At 40.2% G+C, this 13,910-nt stretch overlaps 1 protein-coding gene across 2 annotated transcripts in view; it reads left to right on the plus strand.

Annotated features, from left to right (window-relative positions):
* The window catches only part of abcc12 (ATP-binding cassette, sub-family C (CFTR/MRP), member 12), a 57,748-nt gene that overhangs the window by 31,645 nt on the left and 12,193 nt on the right, over positions 1-13,910 (plus strand). For both annotated transcript variants that reach the window (XM_034233757.1, XM_034233758.1), the window contains 12 exons: positions 109-282; positions 722-869; positions 3,032-3,180; positions 5,465-5,572; positions 5,911-6,141; positions 6,227-6,298; positions 7,694-7,818; positions 8,666-8,738; positions 9,231-9,434; positions 11,315-11,449; positions 11,711-11,807; positions 13,756-13,803. In XM_034233757.1, coding sequence (XP_034089648.1) covers positions 109-282; positions 722-869; positions 3,032-3,180; positions 5,465-5,572; positions 5,911-6,141; positions 6,227-6,298; positions 7,694-7,818; positions 8,666-8,738; positions 9,231-9,434; positions 11,315-11,449; positions 11,711-11,807; positions 13,756-13,803 — 1,564 coding nt within the window. The remainder of the gene's footprint in view (positions 1-108; positions 283-721; positions 870-3,031; positions 3,181-5,464; positions 5,573-5,910; positions 6,142-6,226; positions 6,299-7,693; positions 7,819-8,665; positions 8,739-9,230; positions 9,435-11,314; positions 11,450-11,710; positions 11,808-13,755; positions 13,804-13,910) is intronic.

Raw genomic sequence — 13,910 nt, forward strand, 5'->3', positions numbered from 1 at the left:
TTGTCATAACTATGTTTGACTCTACTACTCTGACCATTATAAACTTGCCCTGGTAATGCAATCTTGGCAAATGTGGATAACAGCCTCTCCTCTCCCTCTCTCGTGCAGATGATAAGTGTGTTGACCAACGATGGCCACAAACTATTTGATGCAGTGTTGTTAGGGAGCTACGTGCTTGCCTCCCCGGTGCTCTTCATCATTTCTGTTGTGTATGCCTGCTACATTCTGGGCTACGCCGCACTGACTGGAGTCGGCACCTACCTCATCTTCATCCCAATACAGGTGTGTGCTGCACAAGAACCTCAAACAAAAGACTCATTTTCATAAGAAGTGTTGATTTCGATCAGTTAAGATTGTGACTTATGTGTGGCCAGAGGTCTGGCAAAAGGTTTTTCTATTAGCATATTATACAACGATATATATATTTTTTGTTTACTGTCATCCTCACCAATACTGTGTTAATGGTACTGTAGGTGCTATTTCAAGGAATTGCCTAAGTCAACAATAGGCATAACAATGTTTCAACAATGAGTCTTTGGTAGCTAAGTTACCTATTTTTAATTAGCTACAAGTTGTAATTTCTTTAGAGCTTTCTCTACTCATACTTATGAGGTATTCTTTTTGACTTGTGCAAACCTAAATCAACAACTTTTTTTTTTTGTTGGCTTATTTTTAATTGTCACTTAGAGTATATTAATATTGGCTTTTTTTCTGCTTCCAGTTTGGCTTAGCCAGGCTCATTAACAGATTCCGGTGGAAAAGCATTCAGATAACAGACTGCCGTGTTCGCACCATGAATGAGATTCTCAACAGCATCAAACTTATCAAGATGTATGCCTGGGAGGATTCTTTTGAGAAGAAGATTGCGGGTATGCATGTTGAGTTTGCCCTACAGAAACAATTCTATTTAAAGGGGCCCTATTATGCTCATTTTCAGGTTTCATAATTATTTTGTCCATCTATTGGCGCATTTCCACTGCAACGGGGTAGCCCCGTTTAAGCGTCCCTAAGCGTCCTCGCTCAGGCCTCGGGCTGCCTCGCTGGCCGTCCGAGGCCGTGGCGCATTTCCATTACAGTTTAGGACCTGGGGTAGCAACGCAGTGTAGGCGGGGCGATCGGCTTTGTTTTTGTTCACATTTCGAGTTGTTCCGTCGAGCTCCCGCTGGATTTGATCATCCCCAATGAGATGTAGGAACGTCGTCACCTCCTCGGTCGACCACGGTGTGCTTTTCTTATTAGACGTAGCCATTTTTGTAGCTCATCCGTTTACAAAATGCTGTTTATAAAAATGCTGCAAGCTTGCTTCTAAATATATATATGCGACGCTAGGGATGAACTCGCGCGCGATCTTGTGACGATTCTCTCTGACCAATCAGCAGTCGAGAGTGTTGACGTCACTAGTTCAGCCCTGGCCCTGGTCTGATAGAACCACGATTTTATGGGGCTGGAAAAAGAGGGAAAAAGTACCCGCTAGCCGGTACTAGGCTATATGGAAAGACCACCAAAAACTGGCCTGGCCGCTTGAGGACGGTTAAGGACGCTTAAACGGGGCTACCCGCTACAGTGGAAATGCGTCATAAGTGACATGTTTCCATGCTGGACTGTTAAAAAAGTGCTTTATATTTCGCACCTCTTTTCACCATCTGTCTGAAACCAGAGCCCAGTCTGCTCTGATTGTAGATGTCCCGCCCCTTAGCCTATGATGTACAATGCGTTGTAGCGCTAGGCTAGCCAATATAAGTGCTAGTCTCACATAGTAATGTCAGCATGTTGTGGAAGTGAACAAAAGGGTCCAAGGCGTTTCAGGCAGGGGGGAAAGAAACTTCCTCACACTACAGGAAAGGGAAGCCACCTTGAGGTGAAGCATTATGTTTTTTCATTGTTTTTTTTATCAGTTTTGATGGAAATCACATGCTGCCTAAAGCTCGAGATGAGGCTTCCGCTGCCAAATTCTCTCCAGCTTTTACGCCACTGAATGATCTGAATGATCTGCCTCTCAAAATGCTTTTAGGAATGACCTCCAACGTGCCCTTTGCTCCGGCAGTCCATGATCTATGTTGGTGTGCATTCTGCAGCAATGTGCTTCCTGTTAAGAACCTTACAGACACTTGGACTCAAACGCACGACTCAAAAGAGAGTTTGTTCAAAAAAAGTCTTTACTTTGTAAAAGTATAAAGTTCAAACAAAAAATCACTCCTGAGAGGTAAAACATAGTAAAGCAAATTACAAACTAAATACAATTGACTATGGTCACAAAATACATTAATCTCTTGGCGAGACAAGCTGGCTCTCTAAATGGCACAAGGCACAAGACGAACTGGCACAGGACAAAGGGAGACAGGACTATTTATACATGAGGTAAGGGGGAACAGGTGGAAACAATCAGGGGCGGGGCAGACGCTGACGATGGCGGGAAAACACACAAAGGGAGGAAGTAAGGGGGCCTGAAATGAGAGACAAGAGGTAAGTACAAAATAAAATAGGAAGTGCAATGACAGGACTAGACAGGTGAACAAAAATACTTGACTAAACATAAATCTAACCTGGGCTATGAACTAAACGTGAAACAATAACATGAACCTGATTAACATGACAAACAATTTAGCAGACATGACGGGATGTTACACTTCCTGGCATTAAGCAACATATCGAACCTTGTGTTTACCTTTCAAGTACCATTCCTGTGAAGTTGCTGCAGCTGCCAAAGACACATATATACATTTTTGATCCCCGCTTTTCCCAAAAATATTAAAATATATATATATGTTATCAATGTAGCATGAAATGCAGCTCAGATGAAAAACAAACTGAAAAGATATTTAGCATATCGGCATTAATAACATATTTTGTTTCTGAATTAATGGTCAAAGCACATTCATGAACGCAGTTCTATTAAACTGATATTCTAATATGGACAGTTCTTGTGCTCACACTTAAATGCTTGTGAGATATACAATAGCATTCTGAATATCTTGTGTGAATACAGTCTATGTACCGATTCATCAAATATGTGATGTTGGCTCTTTTATAGAATTCAGGAAAAATGAGAAGAAACAACTGCAGAAGGCCAGTTACGTCCAGAATACCAACTACAGCATCATCACCATCATCCCCACCCTCGCTACCGTTCTCACCTTCATTGTTCACACATCACTGAAATTAGAGCTCAACACGCCTGATGTGAGTATGCAGCAGTTTGTTAACCATTATGTAGCGTATGTAAGTACCAACCTCCTTCCTATGTTTCATTTCATTTCAAACCTTTATTTATCCAGATAAATCCCATTGAGATCATTGAACTCTTTTACAAGGGAGACCTGCTCAAGTAGGTTCCACATGAAACATAAAAACATTAACAGAACAACAAAAGGACATCTTACATCATCATCACAGGGATTACAATTTACATAACTATCCACATGTACAGGTACCAACAGCTTCCGATTGAGTAGCATCCAACCGAGCTTTAAAAACATTTAGTGGCACCAGATTGCTCAGTGTCCATTTCAGTTGCAGACTATTCCAAGACAGTGGCGCTGCACATCTAAAAGCTGTCTTCCCTAAGACAGTCCTAGCAGTTGGCACATTTAATAAAACTACAGCATGCGATCTCAGGCAGTAGCCACTTACAATTCTCCGTGAGATCAGGGAGCAGATATAGGATGGAAGTTTCCCTAACATGGCTTTGTAGATAAAAATGTACCAGTGACTGAGCCTCCGTACAGTTAGTGAAAGCAAACCAGCCCTTGCATACAGGGTACAGTGATGGGTTAATGCTTTACAGTTTGTCACAAATCTTAGCGCGCTGTGATACGCAGCATCTAACTTGATCAGGCAATTAGCAGGTGCATTCATATAAATCAAATCACCATAGTCCAGCACAGGTAAAAAGGTCACAGTGACTAGCCTTTTCCTGGCCTCAAGCGAGAAACAGGACTTATTTCTGTAAAAGAAACCTAGTCTAACCCTCAGCTTTTTAAGCAGGTTATTGACATGAAGTTTAAAAGTGAGACAATCATCAAGCCAGATACCAAGGTATTTGTAACAGGCAACAACTTCAAGTTTTGTTCCTTGTGTAGTTACAATATCTAAAACATGCTCTGGTGTCTTTTTAGCTTTAGAAAAGAGCATTACCTTGGTTTTCTCAATATTTAAAAGAAGCTTTAATTCAGAGAGCTGAGTCTGAATAATGTTAAAAACAGTCTGTAATTTAACACCAGCCTCCTTAATGGAGGGACCTGCACAGTACATCACGGTATCATCCGCATAAAAATGAAAAGTAGCTTCATCCACATTTTCACCTAAACTATTGATGTAGATGGAGAATAAAAGTGGACCTAAAACAGAACCTTGAGGAACACCATTAGCAATATTTAACCACTCAGAAGTCAGCCCATCAAAGTGAACACATTGGGACTTTTCAGAGAGGTAGTTTTCAAACCACCCCACTGCATGGCTGGACATGCCTATACTGGCTAGCCTCTGCTTTAAAATGCGATGATCGACGGTATCAAACGCTTTGGACAGGTCAATAGATAGAGCTGCACAACTCTGCTTATTGTCTAAAATACTCGCCACATCATTCACCACTTTCATTGTGGCAGTGATGGTGCTGTGTTGCTTTCTGAAGCCTGACTGATGTTTAGACAGGATGTCATTTGTACATAAAAACACCTTTACCTGCTCACTCACTAGGCGTTCGAGCACCTTAGCCAGAACTGATAATTTTGAGATGGGCCTATAATTATTTAATAAAGTGGCCTCCCCACCTTTTAGTATGTACATTTTGGTGGTCTTTTTTTACTCCTGTCATAATTTCTACAGCCAGTAGAGGCAAACCTGCTTTTGCAAAAGTGATGTTAGAGAGTTACATGGAGGGTCATAGTTTGACGCATAGGGCCACTGACAGGGGCGGGCTGGGACTACAAATCAGCCCGGGACTCTTGACCGGCCCACTTCGGCCTTGTAAAAATGATTTTGGTATCAAATCATACAGTTTTGACCATGAAGAAACCATCAGGAATTACTCAGAAGCTTAATTTTTTACCATATCTATATAAGCCATATAAAGCCATTGCACATTTGACTTCCCAATAGTAAAAAACATATCATTCAATACCATAATCCAAAATTGTTCTAGTGGTATAAATTCTGTGGTAAAATGACGACTATCTTGGATAATGGTCGCCTTTTTTCTAAATTAAATTGGCTAACGTAATGTCCCCAGAGGGATGGCCATGGAAATGTTGGTGCTTGTATCCACTTTTGAAAGATTTGTAAAGCTATCACAAGTATGGATTAGACACTTAACATAATTGTGCGTACAAACATTTGTCTTTCAGTTTCTTTGTTTGTTTGTGCTCGCACTGAGCAATTTGGTTCGTTTAAAGATAATACAGATGTCCATGTGACAGTGTTGCATAATGTGGGGTAGTGTTTGAGAATCATTCTTTGTTATTTCCAGGCCTTTACCACCATCGCTGTTTTCAACGCCCTGAGGTTCTGCCTGGGTCTGCTGCCTCTGTCCATGAAGGCCGTGGCTGAGGCTGCTGTTTCAATAAAACGACTCCAGGTAAACTCCTCTCTTTGTATCATGCTTCTGGTATTCTTATAAGTCTTCACAGCATTCATTATTACACTAATATTACTTAATAATGCCACAACGATGCATCAAGCACTAGAAACTGAAAGGTTGAAATATTTAAACCTTCTAATGAGAGATAATAAAATGTGTATATGGCTTCCCCACCAGAGCTTATAAGCTGCAAAATAACATGTTTTATTTTGATCTTGAAATATATACTGTATCTTTTTTTTTATGTTGTTCCATTTCTATTGTTGTAGTATAATTTGAGGCATTTCCTTCTTAAACTTGAAAAGGCTTATACATGCGATGTGTGGCTGTTTCAGAAAATATTGCTGATCCAGAATCCAGAGCCCTACCTGAACCAGCAAAAAGACAGTGACTCGGCCATAGTGATAAAAAATGCTACACTTTCCTGGGCCAGACCAGCCAGCCAGCCGGACCCCACTCCCAGCTCAGCCAATGGGGTGACCGGACACAAAGTAGAGGAAGTGTCCAAGAATGGGGCGAGTGAAACCTTGCCGACCCTGAGAAACATCTCCCTCACTCTGCCTAAGGTGTGCTTTACCACTGGTAAGGATTATTTGGGTCACCTAGATTTGCTTAAACGTAATACAATGTTCTCTGTCTTATCTCCTGAAGGGCAAGCTGCTTGGTGTGTGTGGTAACGTGGGGAGTGGAAAGACGTCACTGATTTCCAGCATTTTGGAACAGGTTGGATCCTTCTCTTGTCTTTTTATTATCTTTTTGGCTTGTTTGCCCATTCTCTGGAATGCCCTGTGTACACTTTGAGGGAATTTCCTACAAATGTGGGACAAAGACCTGCTTGGACTCAATGATGAACTGATTGGAATTGGGTGATAAATAGTCAAAGGTCCGGGCCGTGGATATTATTATTACATGTTACTTGTTAGACGCTTTTATCCAAAGTGACTTACATACTCAATACTGTGGACAATCCCCACAGGAGCAATTTGGGGTGAAGTGTCTTGCCCATGGACACAACGACATGCTGTGGGACTTGAACTTGCTATCCCCCTGATTCAAAGTTCAGCGCACTAAGTTCAGCGCACTATTCCACTGAGCCACAGCCTCTCGCTGGGGAGGGCCTGGGTTCAACTCTGACTGGGGATTGTTTGTGCCTAATTTGTCAAAGGTTGCCCGTAGGAAACAATACAACCTTCGCACAGTGCATTTAATGGCCTTGCATCGCAATAAAAAAATGCGCATATCACTCAGTTGGTTAAATGTATATGAATTCTCTAAATAAATATAGTAGGCCATTATAATTCAATGGGGCCTTTTCCCCTGACATTTCATGCAGTAAAAACACAGAGAACCTATTTCCTGATATTCTACAATATAGGGATAAAGCAACGTGAGAATTGTGCATGTCACTCATTTGGTTGAATTGATATGCATTTTTGAAATAAAATGAATAAATATTGTAGGCAATTATAGGTCGATGGGGCCTTTTCACATGACATTTCAGGACCTGCATGTGCATATGAGTTATTTGGTTGAATTTCCATGAATGTGATATATAGTAGTCATGCAATGTAAAGCGTATGGCCACGGATTTTTCACATTAAGTCGGATACTGAATCTGTGAAACTTTCCTGGGTCCGCAACTTGAAGCTCCTCTGATTGCATTAAACACAATTGTTGCTATCGTGAGGCGACATTCATATTCGAAGCATTGTCTACTTGTCTACGGCTATAACTTTGTGCTCTGTGAAATTCAACTTTATTGGACAAGCCGTTGAACAAATACAAGGAATTTACATATACACATGATACAGCCGACTAAAAAAACAATGCTTACAAAATCAGGTGAATCAATTTGATTTATTTATCAATATATCACTAATCAAACAATTGCATGTTGGCTTCCCAATCTGTAACACAGTCCTTTACCCTTCAACCATAACATCTCATTAAATTCCTTCAAGGTCTTCGCTATATCACATGAGTCTTTACGTCGTTTTATTGCCAGTCAATTAAAGACAACGCTCCTTTTTTACATTGTGTTCCTCTTAAGTCTGATGTAACTGATGCCTTTTAACCTATAGCTTTTCATATGATTGTCTTCTCATTTCTGTATTTTAGATGCACCTTCTGCAGGGCTCCTTCACAGCGGATGGGACATTTGCCTACGTTTCCCAGCAGGCCTGGATATTCCATGGAACTGTACAAGAGAACATCCTGATGGGGGAACCATTGGACCAGTCCAAGTACGTAACCAGTTGTTAATGATATGCTCCTGCAGACCATCGGACATGTAAACAACAGGAGGTATTTCTCACTAAGGGGTTACTATTTGTCATGTTTCTCTTTGGTGCAGGTTCACAATGGTTGTTCTTATCTCACGTGACACATTCTTAACTGGGAGAAAGTTCCTCTTATCTCTGTGGGATTGCTTCTGACAAGGTAGTCAAACAAGAGCAGAGGTTATGGCTGTTATCTAACAGGAGTTTAATTAGGAAACCACCCCATGCTGTGGGTCAAAGATGACTTGAAGCGAGACTGTTGACCTGTGCCCAGTATTTTGATGAGTCATATCACTACTGCAGTTATAGGCCTATACATATTATGTAATCGGTTTTATGAATGAAGTTATCGCAGCAGGGAAAGTCGACTTGCATCAGACCATGACAGGGTTATCCAAAACTACATTAAGAAATACAAAGAGTGTTTTTTGTTGACTCTCTTTCACATGTATTGTCTGGGGTTGGTGTGTACGGTTACACTTACCTTAGTCAGATGTTTACCATTAACTGCCAGAGACTGTATGTCTGAGCAAGTTAAAGTATAATGTGCTCATTATAGTAATCAAACTTATTTAGATAGTACTTGACAAACGTTCCTGAATTAAACATAAAAGTAAAAGCAATAGTGACCAATCATTTGTATGAATTTGGAAAATCTATATTTTACATAATTTGTCAAAAATGATACATCACATTGAAGTTGTTTTTACTATTAAGGAGACATCAAATCATGTCTACAAAATGGCTCTGTTAAACACACTGTACTATATGTTGCTGTTCCTTGACTTCAATGCGTTGTCTTGCTTCACAGATACGACAGAGTTTTGGATGTGTGTAGCCTCAGAGCTGACCTCAATATCCTCCCATATGGTGATCAAACAGAGGTAGGAACTCTCAACTTGCCAAAGTAATGTTTTTTGTAATGATTTCTGTCAAGGAGCCCTGACAGCAAAGGCTCTGTCTCCTCTGTCTGTACCTGGACCTTGTAAGGACCAGCAGCGATGCCTTTGAGGATCTCAGGGTGCAGGAGAGGGGGCATAGGGCGTTGACAGATCAGATAAATAACTTAGGGCAAGGCCTCTGAAGGCCTAATAAGTCATCAATAAAAACATTTACTCAAGTTAAAGTTTGCCAGTTTAGAAGCGTTGCTCACTTTCATATGTCAAAAGTAACATGGATGAGGTTTAGTCAAAAGTCGTGAACATGAGCAAAAATAACACCGGACAAAAAAATGATCTACTGTTCAAATTGCAGTAAGTTTACAAAAAAAACTAAGTGTAGCAGAACATAAATGGTATTGGCTTACTGGTGGTCATTATTTACAAAGTGTTTTCTACCATTTTCGATTGTACATTTTTGTGTTGTTTTTTTGTCAGATTGGAGAACGGGGGCTGAATCTATCGGGGGGGCAGAAGCAGAGGATCAGCGTGGCCCGAGCTGTGTACTCTAACAAAGACATCTACCTCCTCGATGACCCACTGTCTGCCGTCGACGCCCATGTGGGGAAACACATGTTTGAAGAATGCATTAAGAAGGAACTTCAAGGAAAATCCATCATACTGATTACACACCAGCTCCAGGTGGGATATTGATATACAGTAATGCTGTATTCTTATCAGCATTGAGTGAATTCCAAATACCTAATTATTACAAATAACATAAAGAGGTTATGGAAGCCCTGAGAGGCCAAAGTGAAAAAAACATTCTGTTGATCCTTTTTTCAAAGTCTGAGTTTCTCTTCTGTTTAAGTTAATAAAAGGTGTAGATTGTTTTTATTAGGGCCGGGACTTTAACGCTTTAATTAAGATTAATTAATTACACAAAAATTAACGCGTTAAAAAAATGAACGCATTTTAATCACACTTATTTTTGCACCGCGGAACGTTTCTCGTACCGATTATACTGGAGCACCAACTAACGTTCATGACTTCAGACAACAACAAACCACAGTGGGAAATGTTGTTTTAAAAAACGGACGGATGGAAGCGTCGATAAGAGCACGGTTGTGTGCAAATTATGCAAAAAGGAATTCGCATATCACCGCAGCACATCAAGCCTCAAGTATCACCTCAATGCAAAACATATAGCAGCTAGCGTGGAAGCTAGTGTGGACGTTAGCCTCTTTTATCGCGTTCACACCAAAAAGAGCCGGTACTAAAATTAGTTCATGAGAACCTTTTTACCCCCACGAAAGTCCCTGCTAGAGAGCAGAGAGCTGCTAGAGAGCAGGGACTTTCGTACGGCTCTCTTGTGAGAAAAGAGCTATATTTCTGATTGGCTGGGCGGATTGCAAACCACGCCCCGTAAAACTCCCAAAAAGTTTTGTGAAGCCGCCATTTTATTATCCTCGCATTAGCATTATTAGCATTAGCATTAGCCCAGCGCAGAAACGCAGAGAGACTAACTTATGGCAACACAAAATAAAACATGGGAGCGGTGGAGATGAGGAGGTGTCGGCGTTCTGGCGATTTACTCGGAAGGCTGCTGGGACTCCCCCAACTCCGGGGACTTCCGGCCGGGGACTTTGGGCGGCAGTATACGACGTGAAGTGGTTTGCTGCCTGCCAGTAAACCCAATGCAGAAGAAGAAGAAGTGACGTCAGCGGCTTCATTTGCCTAATCCACCCCCAGGTTCAAAGAGTTCTCATGAACTAAGTTCTCATGAACCTTTGTGGGAAAAGTACTGCGGTGTGAATGCGCCTAATGGTATACTAAAATCCATGTGAAAAAAATTGCTTCTCACTGTTCTCAGGTCAAATATTTATATGTGATTAAAAATGCGATTAATTTCGATTAATTAATTACAAAGCCTCTAATTAATTAGATTAATTTTTTTAATCGAGTCCCGGCCCTAGTTTTTATATATCTTGAAATGTGAATTTCGGCAGTACATATCTACCCCCCTATCTAAAAATACTAGGCAATTTATTGTTTTGTTCCAGGTTTAATTTATTGATGAATTCTCAACACACGTTAAAGTCTAGCAAAATAAAGAAATCCCATTAATGTTATATTACTCTGCTGACACATAATATGTTTTTAGGCTGCATGAAGAAGTTCAAATTAACCTGGAAGAAACTTTTGTTATTATTATTTATCCTTATTTAGAACCTAGTGGTAAATGCCAGACTCTTCTGGCTGACATTAGTATAACAAAAACAGACAAAAACTCATTTTCTACCAGTTTCCCAAATAATAAGGAACTTGTAACGATTATTGTGAAATGTGAAACTAATTTAAGGGTTCTAAACCATACTGATCAACACTCCCAAAGTGAGTGTTGTCATAGTTCTGCCATTACTATTTCCTTCATCATGAATTCTTAGCAGTATTGTAAACAGCTTTAGATAAGAGTGTCTGCCAGTTACCATAAATGTTATTGTAGCCCAGGTGGTGTTTGGTTGACCTCTGGCCACAGTGCTGGGATGCTTTCCTTGACACGGTTTGCTCGTGTCTGTCAGTATCTGGAGTTCTGTGACAACATTTTGGTTCTGGAGGATGGCGAGGTGCTGGAGGTTGGGAACCACCAGGCTCTGATGAAAGAAAACAGACGCTACGCTCACCTCATCACCAACTACCAGATGGGAGAGTCTGAGGTAAAAAGCTGCAGAAATATTACGTGTTTTTCCATCATGTTTTACCACTGTGAAACCTTTCCCCCAGTTATAGTTTAATTAACTCCAAAACAATAAACTGCAACACTTGAGCTGTAAACCAAATAATGAGAGATCTCAGAAGTGTATAGGTTGCAGGAACATGTCTTTTAAAAGGGACAAGTTAACATCTATTCAAGGTGGGAAGTGACTTGTGACTCAGTGACTCAGCACTAACACTTTGTTCTTGCTTATCATTTACAGTCTGAGAATGAGGAGGAGGAAGTGACAAACAAATATGATACCACGCTGAAGGACGTTGAGCTAAGAGCCAGAGCAGACAGCGGCTTGGTGAACCCAGGTATGGACACCAGGAACACATTGAACATAGTGATATAAAATACATTGTGCTAACTCGTGATGCCTTCATTTATCACTATAGAACTTACAATGGATGGAAATAAGGCTGGAGTTCATTACAGAGTTTAGTAAAAGACACAACGGATGTATGGTACATAGTAACTCAATGCCTAAAAATAGAACCACTCAGAACATAGTCATTGGGATATTGCAGGATAGGTTCAAAATGTTGCTTTACTTTTGTGTTGTTTGTTCTCTAATGGATTCTACGGTGGCCGGCAAGTGCAAATGTGCTACAACGGTCCAACATACTTCCATAAGGAGAAACGTGCTGTAACTTCAGAAATGATGCAAATATAAAAACAGAAATGTGCGTAAACATATGCACACTCAAAACAAAATGGAAAGTAGGACACTAAAAAGGAGTGCTTGCCGATTATAAAGTTGGCAGATTTGTTTCATAATTGTATGTGTTTTGTCAGTATATTTGAAATGACTAGGTTAGCTACGTTAGCTAGCTAGCAGATCAGTAATAATATCAAAAGGAAAAATTTGATCACATTGTTAAAAATATGCCAATAAAACATACACTTTAGGTACCTTTCCAGTGACATGACAGTTGGCCAACTTAAAGGGGACCTATCATGCAAAATGCACTTTTGTACGTCTCTTATACTTGAATATGTGTCCCCGGTGTGTCAGGGAACTCAAAGTGTCAGAAAACACAACCCCCTCTCTTTTCCTCCATACCCAAATCTCTAAAAACGGGACTGCAACGGAGCTGATTATTATTTGAATTTTTCTGACGTCAGAAAAGGGGTGCTCCGCCTATATGGGCAACTCTCCACCTATCAGGGGAATGAGAGACCGCTGGAAAGCGCTGGAGATGCTGTAGTACATATGCCAGGCCTGTAAGTGGCGCCACAAAAGTCTGCCACAAAAGCAGAATCAGCCCTTGCAAAAACAGGGCTGAAAAAGAGCAAATAGAGCGAAATGAGGTATGGCTAAAATGCATGATCTGTTTGGTATTTTGAAAAGAAAACTTCACATACATGTTTTGTATAGGTATGGCCCTACAACATATGTTTCAAATATAGCATGATAGGTCCACTTTAATATTGCCCAACTATGTGCATGATTTTTTTATTGTCTCTAGTGTGTTTTTTCAGGCACACTAATGAGTATTTTATTTGCAGTGTTTCGTATATGCAGCGCTTTTAGCAAACTATGCACATGTTTCATTAAATTGCTGAATGTTTTCTAAATGCTGCACATATGTTGTGAAGTTAGTGAAGATGTTTCTGAATTTGCAGCGGGTTTCTCCTAATGGAAATGTTTTGGGACCTGCCGGCCACCGTAGAATACTAATAATAATCCAGTACTTTTAAAATAATTACTTTACCCATCACTATGCATTTGGCACAATAATCTGTAGAGCAAAGTGTAAAAGAAAAGTGACAGTCAATCAAGGAAAATAATGGACCTAGGCAGGAAAAGAAAAACCTATATGCTGTTAATATTGAATTATTTGTGCAACTGCATTTCTTTTATTTTTTTCAATCTTTATTCCAGACTCAAGGTCCATATCACATACAAAAAGACAAAACACACATCAATAAATAAGATAAAAATCTAAACACAAAACAGATAAAAAACAAACAGATAAAAACATGAAATCAGTCCAATCACAGCTAGCCACAAATGCTCACTGTCTGTAGAGGCTGTTAGGCCAATGTCTCCAAATCATGGAAGAGAACCGGGTAGAACTCTTCACAGGGTTAATTAAAATCGAGATAACATGATTGTCCGAGTCTTCTAGGCGACACATGAATTTGTACATTAACTTTCTTGCATGTGTATGTATTTATTAAAGTCTTCTGTATAGAGAGGACAACAAATCCATCCTGTAATTTAATTATATATCCCCCCCCCCACGTGCTTCTTTTCAGCATTTGTGCCGGACGAAGAGGATGATGGAATGCCAGCTGTTTTAAAATGTAAGTCTACATCACTCATTAAATCATAAAATGTAACATATCGAGTCTCTGGTAGGTTGTCTTATGGTTCAATTTTGAAAGAGGGGTTCAGGAATGAGTCCATAAAA

Source organism: Gymnodraco acuticeps, unplaced genomic scaffold (genome assembly GCF_902827175.1).
Source record: "Gymnodraco acuticeps unplaced genomic scaffold, fGymAcu1.1, whole genome shotgun sequence".
Classification (NCBI taxonomy): Eukaryota; Metazoa; Chordata; class Actinopteri; order Perciformes; family Bathydraconidae; genus Gymnodraco; species Gymnodraco acuticeps.